The 16,468-nt window shown below is 40.3% G+C and overlaps 1 protein-coding gene across 7 annotated transcripts in view; it reads right to left on the reverse strand.

The window, feature by feature from the left end:
• tnk2b (tyrosine kinase, non-receptor, 2b) overlaps nt 1-16,468 on the reverse strand; it is a 65,085-nt gene that overhangs the window by 29,186 nt on the left and 19,431 nt on the right. For 5 of the 7 annotated variants that reach the window (XM_084369865.1, XM_084369862.1, XM_084369868.1 and 2 more), the window contains exon 3: nt 8,104-8,319. The exons of 1 other annotated variant lie outside the window; for it this stretch is intronic. In XM_084369865.1, coding sequence (XP_084225991.1) covers nt 8,104-8,184 — 81 coding nt within the window. In that variant the 5' untranslated portion in view covers nt 8,185-8,319. Of the gene's footprint in view, nt 1-8,103; nt 8,320-8,441; nt 9,144-16,468 lie in introns of those variants that run through there. One more of the 7 variants, XM_084369861.1, reaches the window with a different exon arrangement.

Raw genomic sequence — 16,468 nt, forward strand, 5'->3', positions numbered from 1 at the left:
CAACGATGGACGAAAAAAGAGAGAAGTTTGGTTTGTTACAAAGTTTGGTTTGTCAAACCTGTCCCAAGTAAATCATCCTACCAAGCAGACCAATAAAGGATCTCTAAAACATCTCAGACACTGTCAGACTTTGTAGGATTAGTGCTTGGAAGAGACGCTACAGGTAACCAGTAGGCTAGTTTTGATCGATCATTTTCCGATTTAGAATCAAAATTGTGAAACCCCTATTTGCAACGCTTTTCTCCTGCTACATGATATATATCGCAAACAAAACAAAAGAAAAAACAAACAAATAAATTGGTTTAAATTATGTAGTAAAAAGGAAAAACAAGAATCTTCAAGCAATCTGTTTCAGGTGACAAAACATATCACTGTACACGGGCTAACACACAATGTGACCGATGTGAATGGTTCCCAGCAAAAAGTAACAAGTAAGGAAATACGAAGGTAACTGCCCTAATATCCAAGACACCACGTTATCCACGACCACAAAGTGTGATGAGGTTAAACCACAAACAGACACACTGCTACACTGCTCTAACACCACCTCACATACACTATGTTGCAGCGTCAGCCTCCGCACTACCTTTTATTCTTCTCGTGCGTTCACAAATGTTTTATGAGAAATAGCTGAGTCGCCAGCTGCCCAACTGTCCATTATTTCATTGTGGATTCCTCCTGGACTCGTTCAGCCATCACTTGTCTCATTCTCACAGTCGCTCAGACGCAGAGGTGACGTCATCAATCTGGCTCTAAATCACCAAGCACACAGGATGTGATAGGACATTAGAGGGGGAAAAAGCAAAGACCCTTCCCCTCCCTGCCTCTCCTCCCGCTTTGCAACCGCACACACTCTCACACAGGGGCTGGAAACACAACTCCCTGAAGTGAGTTATGCCATTAAAGGCATAAAAATTCCCCCAAGTCCGTATGGTCTCTGCTCTTTTTAACCATTAGTTGGCTCGGGAAGGATTAGGTCACAGTGAAGTGAACTTTATTGCTTTGACAAGTAGGAAAATAATGTTTGCTTAAGTATAGGCGCACTTATGTAACTCACATGACTATGAAACAGATGATTTAAAATAGCACACATTCCTGCAAATCGGCAGCTGGACAAAGAGCCTGCAACTGATTTATGAACTGCTGAGTTTAAAATGTGATTAACAAAAAGAGAAAATAAGCCTTTTCCAGAAAGAAAATCTAACACAGTAAAAAAGGAAGGAGCTGACAGTGAAGAACATGGGCAAGTAAACACTTGTGGTGAAAGCGGCGGGACTTGACGGTGACAGTGGAAGGTGTGTTCAATGAATGTGTGACGGTGTTTACCAAAAAGTGCATGTACAGCATCAGATACAGAAGTTACACTGATGCTTGGTGGTTTTAAATCAGTGGAAGGAATGTGCCACGGTGCTGTCAGCTGCCTCCTAACTAAGAAGATTAGACCAATACGATTAATAGTGTGCGAGTTGACCTGCAGCTCCACTGTGACACCACTAGGTAGCAGTCTGACGATGTTCAGCGTTCAGCCAGGTGGATGAGTGATCTCAGCATTAGGCCAAGTTATGAGGATTGCTGTGTAGATTGAACTGTATTCAAAGTGACGTGGAGGAGAATCAGGATTAAACCTAAACACTGTAAAATGTTCAAACTTTAATCTGCTATGATTTCTACGGGCCTCAGAGCATCCTGACTAGTTTGGAAGCCAGGACTAGTCCAATATTCAGCAAGTGTAAACTTGAAGCCTCCAGTGCACATGCACTGAGAATGGACTTCACAGTCAAGTAGGAGTCATCTTGTGTCCAGCAGTTAAACTTGTGAAATGAAAAGTATTTAAATATTTATATATACTATTCATTTTAATAAGGGAGAAGAAGTAGGTGCCACTTCAAGGACTTTAATATGGTAATTATGCTTTTTTTAATGTCAGAAACACATTAGAGAATGTGTATGTATGCCTCAATACATGTGTGGAGGGGAAGTAATAAACTAGAGTGTTGTTCAAATGAAGCTATTTTTAAGGTTATGCCCTCACTTCACTGTAATGTAATGTACAGTATGTCCTGTTCATTGTGTGAGAGACAGGTTAAATGTTTCCCATGTTTTCCTCTTTGTTGAGCACACTGACATGACTGACTGTGTTTACATGTGCACGATTGGCCTGGTCATGATCAGGTTTTTGGAGTATCCCAGATAAGAGCTGCCGGATAAACTCAATATATTGGTGTCAGGGACATGTTGTAAGTATTGCTGTTGTTTTTTTCGCAGGAAAGTCTGATTTCCATAAAGCAGATCATGAATTGTATTGTGGCTCTTGTTTTCCATTAGCTTACTGTCATCAGACAGAGAAGCCAGCAGAGTGGCAAATGCAGAAGAGTTCAAACAGCCAGAAACCAAACTTTTCTTTTTCCACTGCTGAGGTAACTCAGTCAGTGCAGAAATGTCTGAGAGATGTGCTGAGATGTCCAGGAATAAAGACAACCTGGATACTGGATGATGTATACAAAGACATGAAAGAACAGGTTCCTCAAGTTCCATGTAAATGACATTTTCCAAAAAGGACCAAAACCGAAATGAGTATGAAAAGCTAATGTGCATGTAGATGTGGAGAGAGCTGCGCTACTTTGCCGTGTCAATTATTAAACAAGCTCATATTTAAAGCAAGGAGCTTTCATTCTGTGTTGATTGGCTCCCCCTGTGGACAAAAGCAGTATGAGCACGATTGCCTCCTATAATAAAGATGTCTAGCTATATAGCTAGCGTGTGCATTTGTTTTAGAGGTGCGTGAAAGAAAGACGCAACATATTTTAAACACAGCTGTTTGCGTCAACCATAAAATGACGATGGTGAAACAAAGTGAACTTTGTTGTAGTGCCGTTCATACACCTTGGTTAGCCTACACGTAGCCTACAACTGACAGATTCGGCTGCTCGGTAATGGAAATTTTGTTGAGAAGGTTATTGACGTTCCCTTGTAATGTCCTGAATTCGCAGGGAATCCAACCCAGAATAACTATATAGAAATAGCCAATCGTCACGCTGATGGTCTATAGGTTTAGTCATGTAGGTCATTTAAAGGTATCAGTAATAAACTGAGAGTGTTTCATAACCAGGTAAAACTTGAGGTTTGTTTTAGTTCTGAACTGTGTCTCTTGTGCCTGATTAGCTTGGTCCCTACACTAACAACGAAGCAGCTAATGATGGTCCGTCCAGCTGCTCCATTCTGGCCCTCATTTCATTTTTGCCTATGTACACAATCTCTCACACACACACACACACACACACACACACACACACACACACACACACAGTAGCATGACTAGGTGGCTGTTCAACTGGAATATGAAAAGGATGCTAACAATGTAAAGCCTGAGTTAAATGTCTAACCGTGTAGATTGCATTATCGTGAATTGACATCAAATTAGTGGCTCGCTGGCTAATAAGATTAGGCAGAACAAAGCGCTGTGTGAGGTCTGTATTCTGCCTGAGCACTGCAACACACACACACACGCACACACATTAAGCTTGATTCTGTAATATGATGCTCACTGTACACAGACACAGGCACGCAGAGGCATGTGCTCACATCGGCTGGATTCACACTGACGTACAGTGTTGGGAATTAAGATGGCTTAGTGGATCGGGGAGAACGCGCTGCCTGTGCATTTCTAAAATAAGTCGCAACCTTTTGGCGGCAAAGCATCAATCTGTGGTTCGGTGTAGGGTGCCAAAAACCGGCAGAGTAGTGTGAAGGAGTAGTAAAGTAAACATCACTAATCCCCCTTACAAGCAAAATATCTACACACACAGACAGTCGATGGCTCTGATGGAGCATGCACAGACAGACAGAGATGCGTCATTCCTGATTCCTGATTCCTGATCTCAGATCTCAGTAACCCCCTGCCAAAGACTGGCTTTTACGTTCTCCTTAAATCCCTCCACCATCCACAGCACCTCATCATTCACAAAGTCGGAGGGGGAGAGCCTACGCTGTGAGGTGGTGGACATCAACAAGGAGTTCTGGACACAAACAGACCAACACACAACATATGTGTCCCCTTTTGGTAGCTTGGCCTAATATGCATAATGCCAGACTACCAAAACAACCCCCACTAATGCTTCCTACCATCGCCTCAGTCCTCAGGCACCTCTCCTTTGATCCCTTACAGCTGGTTAAGAGGGGAAAGGAGGGTGTGAGAGAAAAATGTTGGTCAAATGAGACAACAGCGGAATAATTTAGCACAGTGGCTGCTACAGTGAGAAAAACAGAAATTTTATTATAGAAATTCAATATCGTTGTTGGACAGCTTTCATCGAACATATCAGTGATGCTGGAGCGGAACTTCCTGTCAAACTCGTTCAAATGACTGGCTCATGCTTAAGGTCCCCTTTAAGGCTATTCATATGTGTTTTGTCCATCTATTTTTAACTGGTCTGTAACTCGGCATCATTGCAAATGAGGGCAACCTCAATTGTTCTTTGAGTTTAGATAAAAAAAGGTTTGATTGATTGTCCTCATTTTAAGAAATATAGCAGATGCTCAACAATGTAGCACTGGTTGATCCTAACTAATCCCCTCAAGCTCCAGAGGGGAAAAACGTATCAGAAATAGATCTGTATGAGGGATAAAATGGCTGCCCTCATAAAACAATGTGTATATGTAAACTCTAACCTAATTCTCGTTCTCCCTCTGAGTACTCCTCTCCTCTCTCTTAGTGTCTTCTTACAAATCTCTCTCCATCTCTGTATTTCTGACTGAGAAGGTGGTTGTGTGTATTCAGAAAACCGCTGTATTCAGCACGAAGCTGCAGCTGTAGGAAGAGAGTGATCTGATTCAGACCCCAGCAGCCAGGACAGCTGCAGCGGCCAGCGGCTTAACTCTGCTGAACTAGACCATGAACCCTGTACACAGTCCACATTCATGATATTTAAACTGTAGCACAGATCTACACATTCATCCACCCTATTTTTTATACCAGCTTATCCTGTGCAGGGTCACGGAAGGCTCTGGAGGCTATCCCAGTTCACACTGGGTGAGAGAAGAGCTGCGTGTCGTTTGAGATCTTTTGATAGTGGTGTCGAGTTTTGGTAGTGGTACAAAAGCAAGTTTTTTAGATTCTTACATTGAGGGAAAATAAGTATTTTGTCACACTTTATAATAACCATCATTAACAAGTTGTACTTTTAAAGTTAATTTAACTAAAGTAAATAGTTTATGTCACTGTTAACAAATGTAAAAAATCTTCATAAACCATTTATTAATCTTTTGTTTGTTGTCAAGTTGCAAGTGGTGTTGCTAATATATAATATTGTAAATGGTTAATACTGTGTAATTCATCTTTAAATATTATTTTGATGGACATTATAAAGTTGCAACTGATGTCTATAAACCATTATTATTGTTTAACAAATGGTTTAGAAAGCATGTCATTGTTTGCTAACCGTGTAATAACTATTAACTAAAGTTTAATTAACTTTAAATTAAATCACAGATTATTAATGATGGTTATGGTGAAGTGTTAGTAAATATGTTTTTCTGCAACCCCTGATAAATACGACCAAAAATGAGAAAATTCAGAATTAAATCAGAAGCAGTCCAATTATATGAGTTCAGGCAAGAATTCAATTCAGTTTTGTGTACTTGAAAGTTTTCAATACTAATTGTTACAGACACATTTTGGTCAGCGGCAAAAAAGTATTGAGAAAGTGGTGCAGAATAATAAAACATGACTGTACAGACTGTTAATTGTGATGCAAAAATGATTATATTGCCATCACAATTGTTGTGTGTGCATAGTGCTAGAGGTGAAGGATGTTCTCCCTCATGTCAGGTAGTACAGACTGGTATCTATTGCATAACTTTGCTAACCCACGGCGATCTTGATTTAATGAGCTGTTACATTTAATTGTGAACACACCTCCAGCACAGCGGTGGATCATCATGTAATTTTGGGCTGCTTTTTTTTTTTTTTTTTCCATATCTTGCAGGCTTGGTTATTATTGTTACTCACACACAACATGGCAACTGCTGTTCATTCCATTTTCACTCCAGTTTATTCAGGAATCTTGTGAAAATTAAACAAAATGTATAATATATAATATTATAACTAAACTGATAGTGGATTTTTGATACTGATATCAGTATTTGTGAGTTTCAAAAAGCTGATAGTGATATATTGACCAACTATACTTTTTTTCTAACACAAACACACGTGATTAACACACACTTGTTTTGCATGGATCCCTTCTTTTTGTTTGTCTAATTATTGTAGCCAAGATATGACTCGAACTTTCTAAAGTAAAAAAAAAAAAAAATCTTCAACCTTCAAACAGATTTTAAAAAGACAAAAACACTGACAGCGTAGCGGCATTGCCGGCCTCATCATCCAAACCAAAAGAACGGTCAGGCCTGTCAGTAGATCACAGGGTTTGTTAGAGGACTTGGGGGCTTGAGGAAGAGGTGGGAGGCTATAAAATGTCATACTTTGCCTGTCACCGAGTTATTCAGCAGCACTTCATCAATGACCTCATGATCCTGCATTCAGTAACTCATGACACACACGGGCTGGCCTTGTGTGTGAGTGAGAAGTGCTATGTGTGGAGGCAAAGGAGGGTGATGGTGACATTCAGGTGCAAATGAGCTGCTTCTGCCATATGTCATATAGATCTGTGACACACAATGACATCTACACATTCGGTCTATTTCATGGTGGATATTTTAAATTGTAACGTAGGACAAGCACAGGTGTTACTAATGCCATCAATAATGATTCGGATCTGTTACATGTCCTGCTAGTCATGACAGTAAGTAAGCATGCACCACCCCAGGACCCTGAAAATGAATCACCTTCCGAAGCAGATTCGCAAGATCACGTGATCATGTTATCCCGCAAATCCATCTTGCCAGGCTTCAAGCTATGCGCTTGTAGCCGAACACGCAGGCATTTAACCAATCGGCATCCCATGAGGAACTTCGGGCAGCGTGGTTTAGGTGTGATGACCAGTGAGAGATGTTACTGTTTGTTAGAAAATAACAATAAAATCTAAAAATCTCTTCAAGGGATTAGCGTAGATGCTACAATAGCATCAGTTATATCAGGACTAGAGAATATATATCATTAAAAGCAAAGCGAAGAATGACACTGAAGTCTTTTCTTAAGTCTTTTCTAATGTTGATCTGATTGATCGGAGTTAACCAACGATAGATGGCGATAGACAGATCGCAGGTCCAATCACCTGCCCAGATATTTTTTGAAAGTGCCTGAACTTTGCGGTGCCTTATCAGATGGTTCTGTGTAACAACAGGCAACAGAAAAATAACCATTAAGTTCGGCTGTGAAAGCAGCTTATTATACCTATATTTACATTTCGTTTAAGGTGGCAACCTCTGGTGGATGTCATAATAATTATGGCAGTAAAGGAGGAAGTCAAGCAAAGAGCAACACATCTGCATAGGGAGGAGGTCGGGGATGGAGTTAAACAAGCTCAGGACTTTCACCCAGGAGATCGCTGTTTGTTTTCTGAAACCTAACCAAGTAGTTTCTTCGCCTCAACCCAAAATTATGTCTGTCACTGATACACTGCAACAATCCTATTGTTTAAGGAAAGCTTATGTTGTTTTGGGAGTCACTGGCAATTGACCTATTCAGTCGTTGAGGTATGACGATACTCGCCATTATTTTTATTATTTACATGTGTTGTGTTTGTCCTGCTGTGAGATGACAAAATAGCTTCTGTGAAAAAGACTATAAGAATATTGAGGGAAAATATAAAATCCATAACCCTGACTGAGGCGTGTAACATTTGCACACGTGATTAAAGGTGTAACATTGTTGCGTAGTTTCCTTAGCGAGGAAAATAATGGCACCCTTTTTCCAACAAAGATGCATGTATAGATGTATAAAACAACAATTTACTGAATAAAATATTTTTCTTTCTTTTAGTGAGTCATACCACAGCCTTACATCATCTCACACCCTTTAATTTTCCCTCACCAGAAACCATAATACCTGCTGAAACTGCTGCTCATTGTTTGTGTGTCATCCATGTTTGTCTGTAGCTGTGTGGTACTACCATAACTATAATAAAGGAAAGTGTAGTGGTCTACCTCTTCATCATCGCTGGGCAGCCGTTGGTAGTCAGACTCTGACGTCTCCTGCAGCCTCTGGTATTCTGCCGTCTCCCCCATTGTGGGGCCTGACCGGTACCTGCCCGGGGCTACGTGTCCTCAAAGTCCTCCGACAGCCACAGCTCCAGTCAGTGAGCAAACCCACTCACTTTGTCAGTCAGTCGGTCAGTCAGTCAGCCCGCTGCAAGGTCCGTGCTGTCATTAGGCAGAAGAGTACAGTATTCTGCATGTCATTCACAGCACAGCTATGCATTATTTCAGACAGCTGAACGCATTGTTTCTAATAATTCAACTAACTACACCTCCACTACTCCCACCTTCATTGTCTTCGTCATTTAGGGAGAGTCAGCTTTCCTTGAAAATGTCCGGACAATGAGTTCCTCATGTTCACACAGTGATAACAAGGCTGTGTTCAGTCTGTAAACACACAGGTGCTTATCTTTTTGGAAATAGGTTTTAGTAATACCTTCCTCCGGCAAGATGCACAATGAACATAATCCCTATATTTGCATTCATCCGTGCAGGCAGAGATTCTTCTTCTTCTGAAGAAAAACAGACAATCCGCTTGTTTGTCCCTTTCACACGCCAGTGTCTTAAATCTTCAGGAAGCATCCGAGGTGTAAAAGTGATCACCTATTGATTGTTATTGTCCTCCCGGATGAGGAAACCCCCTGTGTGGGAGCTGTTGCAGTCAGGATGGAGCAGTGGGATGAAGCAGCCAAGGTGTGGCACTGGAGGTGACAAATCCGGCAGGCTCTATTTCTGTCGTCCCCTCTCACGCCGCGGTGCTCGACCCTACCCCCGATCTCTCTCGCTCCACCTCGCCCTCCACCTCGCTCATCTCTGCTGTCACACACTCTCTCTCTCTTGTTCGCCCTGCCTTAGTGCTGACGCATGCTCTTCATATCCTCTCTCTCCCTCTCTCGCTCTCTCTTTCTATTCCTGTGCCTCAGGCATCACTCCAGCCAGCCTACCTCCTCTCATTGCTGAATTATCACAGCAGCCGAGGGGAGAGATCGCACAGGAGCTGTTTTTCATTTTTCACCTGTTTTCATTTCATCCCTCCTTTGTGTGTGCATCTGTTTTTTTTCTCCCCTCCACAGATCTTGAGCAGCTGTCCAATCGGACTGGCAGCTCAGCTCTGACGATCACGCCTGAAATCTGGGAGGATTTTTAATGTTGCTTTGTCCTAAATGGACTTCCTGATTGCTCGGTCGATGCCTAATCCCTCGCTGTTGTTATTATTGTGCCCCCCCCCCCCCCTCCATACAGTCTCTCACCCTCTAACCCTCTAACCCGCTTTCCACACCCCTCCACTTGATTTTTTTTTTTTTTTTTTCCATTTCAGCCCCAGCTCGATGATTTGGTGAGTGGTCGCCCTCCTCTATTACCGTGGCAACATCAACCCATCCCACCTCCTCCCCACTCCCCTGTGTCCTGCAGTCGCAGCGATCCAGTCAGCGGTGGTCCTGATAGAAGCGGCCAATGGTGGCGAGGCGTGCTGATATGGGGAGGCGAGGGGGAGGAGAGACGATGGCGAGAGGCGGGGGAGCCCTAATGAGGAGAGTTAATCCTCCCTCTGAGAAAAACACGGTCATGCTGCTTTGTGTGTGTGTGTGTGTGTGTGTGTGTGTGTGTGTGTGTGTGTATCAAAAGCACCTCTCCACTACAGGGAGGGTATCCAGGCCATCTGGATCCTTGCTGAGTGGACATCTGGATGGAGGGGAAAATAGAATAAAAGAACAATGTGTGTTTGTGTGTGTGTGTGTGTGTGTTTGTGTGAATGTGTGTGCGTGACTGGTAGTGTGACTAGCAGCAGTCCCTGGTGCCACTGAACAAATCTTTAACACGTGTAAATGACAGCAGTAAACACTGCTCGTTGACTCATACGTCTTCTTCTCCAACCCTCAGTCCATATCACTCTGTCGTTCTTGTTTCCTCTTTCCATCCTAAACACTTCTGTCCTTTCGCTTTCTCTCATCTCATTCCTGCCTCTCCTTTCTTCTCTCCCTCTCTCTCCGAGTCCATTCCAGTCCTGTTGATGTCCTCAGGCCGGTTATTTGCAGCCCGCTGAGCAACATTCGCCTCTTGCTCTCGTTCCTCCTTTTCCTCTCCTCTCGCTCTGTTGTTGAATCTGCTCCTCAGGAGGCCGGCTGTCCAATCGCACACGTGAGCCGCACGCAACATCGCACTGTAAACACACAAACGTGCGCTCACCTCCACACAAAGGCACATGAGCACGCATCAGTGCACAAATATTTCTACAAAACTGGAACAGCACTGTGCCTGCACGCAGACACCATACAAAGAGTAACACAGAGGCCTGCATGTCTGCACTAAGCACTGGACACAACACTGATTCAATCTATACATATGAAGGGCATTGTCAGTAATGGCAGTTAAAATTCCTCCTGCCATAAATGAGCCTCACAATACATTTTTATTGGCTGACCTCTCCTTCACGCTCTCTGTTTATGGATTTATACTCTGTTTTCCCCCTTCCTTTCTTACAACTGAATCCAAAATCAACGACCCTTATTTTTCAGCCTATCTGACAACAAACCTCAAAGGCTTAAAACCTCATTTTTTCATCACCTTTACATCCTACTTCTTGCATTCCCTACACGCTGGTTCAGTTTATCCTTCCATCCATGTCTCCACGTCCACTCTCGTAGAAAATGAACTGACATGCAGGCAGTATCAACAAACAAGGGCTCATCACACTCACTTGTCTCAGTCCAGTCCCTCTGCCAGTCAGAGCCGTCATCACACATACTACAAATTAGGGCTTAGAAAACTTGTATTCATCTAAGTAGTAGTTTCAGAATGTTTGCAGTAATCAGAGTTATTAATAAAGAGTTAAAATAAGAATCTTGCATTTTCAGTTCTTTCACATCTAGAAATTATTTGGTCCTGCATAAAAAAGTGCCACATTTTTTTTGTAGCCTTCCCCAGATTCGTGCCTTGACACAATCCTGTCTCTGAGCTCTGCAGGTAGTTCCAGTTGTTGTCATGTTTTGTAGGAACATGTGTAATGTTCATAATGCATGGTGCAAAGTGTCACACATTTTAGTGGCGTTTAAAATAAGATTTGGCTATTGAAGACTAACAGTAATGGTTTCAAATATCTTTCATAATATACACAATATGTTTGGGACAATGTTATAGATTAAATTCTGCTGTGTTTAATTACTTTAAGAATACCCGATTATTAGTCAAAGTTTAACCATTGTGCCCTCCTAAAATTTACCACCCTCTGGACACCTTCGTGGCAAAAATGTACACGCACAAAGAAACTGCTCTTAAATCATCATACATCAATATTTTTTTTCCATAAATCTCTTAAACAACTTCACACTTATTCAAAACTACCAAACATTCAATCATTTTCAGGATTTTAAATCCTGAAAATGATTGAATGTTTGGCCAAATGATCACCAAAATGAGCCAAAATGATCACCAAATGAAAAAAAGAAAAGAGAAAAATGTACAAAAATGCCCGAGGAGGGCACAAGGGTTAAACTTACGTTGAAATGTCAGGGAATATATTCATTAGGAACATCACTACTACAGATGCATTTGTTTGATACACATCTTGGTTTGGGCAATTAATACAACATGTACAGAGGGGAATTTACTGTAATGAGGGATGCAACAATTACATATTTTGATGCTACAATTATATTTTGAGGATAAATCCCGGTTTCACGATAATAATGCGTTCATGTATAATTTTAATTGGGGCACTATGTAGTTTTGGAGAAGAAATTCAAACTCAGAATTTTACGATTCACCAGATAATGAGGTAATAATACAAACTCAGAAATATTTATTCTTTCCATAACTGAATAAACAAGCTGTTCTCAGAGGAGTATAAGGTCCCCAGAACACTGTTTGAAGCTAGAAAGGTGGCAGGGCCCGCCACATATAAACAAAGTAACACAGTATGAAACTGTGTTGTCCTTTAAGGTCAGTTTGTTTATTCAGTCATGAAAACAAAGAGAGTTCGTTTATTTAGTTCGCTCAGGCATAAAAAAATCATTCAATGAAGATTATCCTAAATAACATAGTGCACCTTTAACAACAAAATGAATGTATAAAATCACAAGGTAATTTTTAATGAAAGTTTTTGAGTGTATTTTGTCCTCACAACATTTCTTCATTGGCTTTTGTTTTCAATAGTTGCTAATTTATACAGTAAAAAATAAAAGAATAAAACAAAAAGTCAGGTCGGAGTGCAGTTTTAGCAAAAATGAAAGAAAGAAAGTGAGGACATCTTTCGAGCAAGTGTTATGTCCCTGAGGGGATTCATTCCGTTTTTGTGGGTGTAATTTATAGATGGTGCAATGCTCCTTTTCCTGTTTGGTTGCTATTGGCTCACATTGCTCAACTCTTTACTCACCACTACTTGGAAAAGCAATGTACCATAATATCCCTTTTTTGAGAGTGAGATGAGAAACAGTTTGTGTAGCTGATCCATTATAGTTACAAAACTGTCACATTTTGAAACACAGTTTATAGTGAAGTCAGTTAATCGCTGCATCCCGAAATATAATATGCAACATCACAAACTGTGACCTCAATACTGAATACACTTATAAACACAAATAAAAACAGTTTACACAATCTAACAGTAAAGTATAAAATATGAAATGCATAAGATAGAGGAGTAAAGCTACACAGAGTCAGGCAGTGGAAGAGGAAGGAGAAGGAGAAGAGAGATAGAAAGAAAGACAGAGGAGACAGAAAGACAGAGGAGACATCCTGACGAGTGGAGGCTGTGATAAATGGAGCAGGGCTGAGCTGTGAGGTCATGTGGGGTCACTGCTCCCCACTACCTCCCCCTGATGAACTTAACACGCTCCATTACAGACTGTATGGTAAGACTACAGGGGCAGGGATGAATAGTATAAAATAGTCATGTGATCATTCAATAAATCAGAAGTAGAGAGGTTTAATATGTATGTTAAAGGCAAATGAGGACAACAAGATGCAATAATATGTGGACACTATGGAGTCACAGGAAGTATGGTGGCATATTTTTTTATATATTGCATAACTTCCTTCCACATTTTGCATACAGAGTTGTCTGAACTATATTTCTGCCTTTTAGTTCTAATCTTCTATCTTTACATGGACAACAGACTCAAGTTACTGCCACAAAACTTCAATGGAAATTTAGTGGAACACCTTTAAAAAAACTTTTTTACTGAAATTCACATTTATTTACCAGTGTTTTAATCTGATCCTTAATCTTTCTAGTTAGGCCTGAAGAGCAAAAATATTACAGTTCAAGTGAAATACACTGTGTATAAATATTTCTTACATAAAACCTGCCAATTTTTTATATTATAATTCATCATATTATGGACAGAAAAATGTGTATTTGTATTATATTACCTTCTACTTGGTCAGCAAACTACAGGCATAATGGCGTTCAGTAGGAATGTGCAATTATTTCTTTTCATTTTCTTATTTTATAGATCGATTTTTTTTTTAATTTAAGCAAACTTTTTTTTCTTATTCATTTAATCATCTGTCTTTAAACATATGATATCACTTCCTCAGAGAGCATCACACCTCCACCTCTGACCTCTCTGCTTCCTTTAAAGACAACATTTCACACACTCTTCTCCAGAAACCTGGAAAAGCCCTTTAATAACCACACACTAGGGCTTTGACCTTTGACCCCAGAGGCTTCATTTGTCAGCCATCTTGTGTCAGGGGGGAGGTAAAGCCGAGCCTGTTAAACATGTAAACGCCTTCTCTGTCCTCGTGATGGAGAGTGAGGAGAAGCAGAGCAGACAGGTTGTGGGTGTAACAGCGCAGCGTTCCCAGCCCCGACAACGCAGGCCGTTCAAACCCTCCCTTTTTACAGACAGTTCAGAGTCCTTAAAGACTAAACAGACTGGGACCCCGGAGTCCCTCCTGCCTCTTTACGACCGTTGGTGGGCAGACTGCAGGCTCTGGGGGCAGCAGTAAGCTTTTGAACAGGAGCTGGATGAAATCCCTGATGTCTACTACTGATGTGGGACTCGTAGGGTGGAAATATAATCAGAGAAGTAACTGGACAGTACAGGCTCTTCTCCAGCAATGGTGTAGTGTGTGTGTGTGTGTGTGTGTGTGTGTGTGTGTGTGTGTGTACATTCTTGAGTGTCATACCTATGTGGGAAGTAAATCATTTTCTTTCGTTCTTTAAATTTATCTATCAAGTCGTCCATGTTGGGGCTGCTAATTCTAAGAAGTGTCATTAATTCACACTTGGCTGCCTTATCAATCGGTTAATCACTAATAATATATTAAATGGTTGACTTTCTTCCATTAATTTTAACCACTCATATGGGAAAATAATAACTTCATTTTGGTTACGCAGCTCCTGTCTGTCGGTACTCAACATAATCCAACCCATATTGAGGCGACTTAATGGCTTAAATGTATCTGTTTAAAAAAATACTTGTATGATTCATTAAATACAATTTCTTATATCAGTATCTCGTATTTTATTTTGATATATTTAATAAGCAATTTAATAAACTGCTTAATCATTTAATTCCCATGCAAAAAATACAGTATTATATAATACTGGTTTCTAAATGTTGCCATTTAAGACTCTACAATCACATTTATACACACATACGCACACACACACACACACACACACACTAAATACACTTTCTGTATATATCCAGAATTGCACTTCCATAAAGAGACAGATTATAGGAAGAATGGTGGAGCTGCGATGATCAATCAACAGAAAATTAATCAGCAATTGTTTTCATAATCGATTCATTTTTTAAGCACAGTATTGTCTGGTTCCAGCCCCTCAAATGAGAGGACTTACTGCTTTTCTCTCTTTTATATCATTATCAACTGAATATCCTCCAGTTCTGACAAGTCATCACCTCTAGAAAACTGGGATGGACTTTTTTTTTTTTTTTTTACTTTTTTTAGGACAAACAATTCATTAATTTTATATTAATTACCTGATAATAAAAAATAATGATTATTTGTAGCCGTAAAAAATGGTCAAAGTTTGTAATGCAAAATTTCTGTTGAAAATGTGAACTTCAAGCTTATTGTCCGAGCCCAGATAATCCTAATGACATTATCAAGGTCATATTCTCATATTTGACTCACTCATATTAGTCCTCCACAACCACAGAAGAGTATACAACTGTTTTCACAAGCACCCAGTAATCTCAATAATAAGTAGACTGACATTCAGGAGTTAAATCTGGAGTTCCCCCATTATTCTGAAGTTGATTCGTAACACATTAAATTAAAAAAAACCTAAAAAAAAATCTAAAAAATCATCACACTGACCCGAGTATAAGTCTTTTCCAACCCAACCTGTACATCCACCTCACACAAAATATTGTCACTTTGCCTAATAGCATCTTGCCTGGTAAAACAAAACTGACAATTCACTCAGAACCATACAGCAGTCAATCTTAAAAAATTAAGTCTGCTTCTTGAGCAGTGGGTGAATTTAAATTGGCTAACAGACCTGTTTCTGGTGGGACTCCACAAGAATCCTTGCTCAATCTGGCCCCCCAACACAAAGCACCCATGTCAAAGATGCTATTTCTCCTTATAGGTCATAGTAGGAAGACCCACCCACAACCTCTAGTCAGAGATCAAATCTTGTTGACTTAGGCGATGACTTCACCTCACCGAGGGTGAAAACCGGACATCCTACCAGATGATTCACTACTCTACGATATGAAAAGGGAAGTTTAGATTGACCAACGACTCTGCTACTGTGCTGAGGTCAGTGAAATGTTGAAAAAGTTCTGCCAGTGGGGAAGCTGATGTAGCTGTGGACAGGGTGTGGACTGTGGACATGTGGTGCAGCAGCTCCTTCAGCATTTCTGTTCTGTTTGGATTTTACCTTCAACATCAGTGTGCTGAAACCTGACCTGACCTGACTCTGTACACGTGTTGTCATTCAAGACTAAACCTCTTTTCTCTCCCTAAATCCTCACCATATGCTGAAAAAGCTTAATAAGATTTTCAAGTACGAATATGATGTTTCTGCTGCCACATTTCTGGAAAATAATGCATATCAGAGAATCGTCATTGTCTTGTTGTGAAAAAGTGGAGACAGGTCATGGAAACTATTTCAGTATTGATCTTTAAAGGCATTTTATGTATGGAGGATTGAAAAAACTGAATAAAATAAATAAATAAATATATAAGCCATTAAATGCATCCAAAATGATTTCAAAAATAAATGTAAGCATAAATTAAATTATTAAATCTGACATGAATCAATACTTTTTGTTTTAACTTACTTCTGTATTTTTTGCATTTCTTTTATTATTTCTTTGCATTTATTGCCTTA

The sequence above is a fragment of the Pagrus pagrus genome (assembly GCF_965226575.1).
Source record: "Pagrus pagrus genome assembly, chromosome: 12".
Lineage (NCBI taxonomy): Eukaryota > Metazoa > Chordata > Actinopteri > Spariformes > Sparidae > Pagrus > Pagrus pagrus.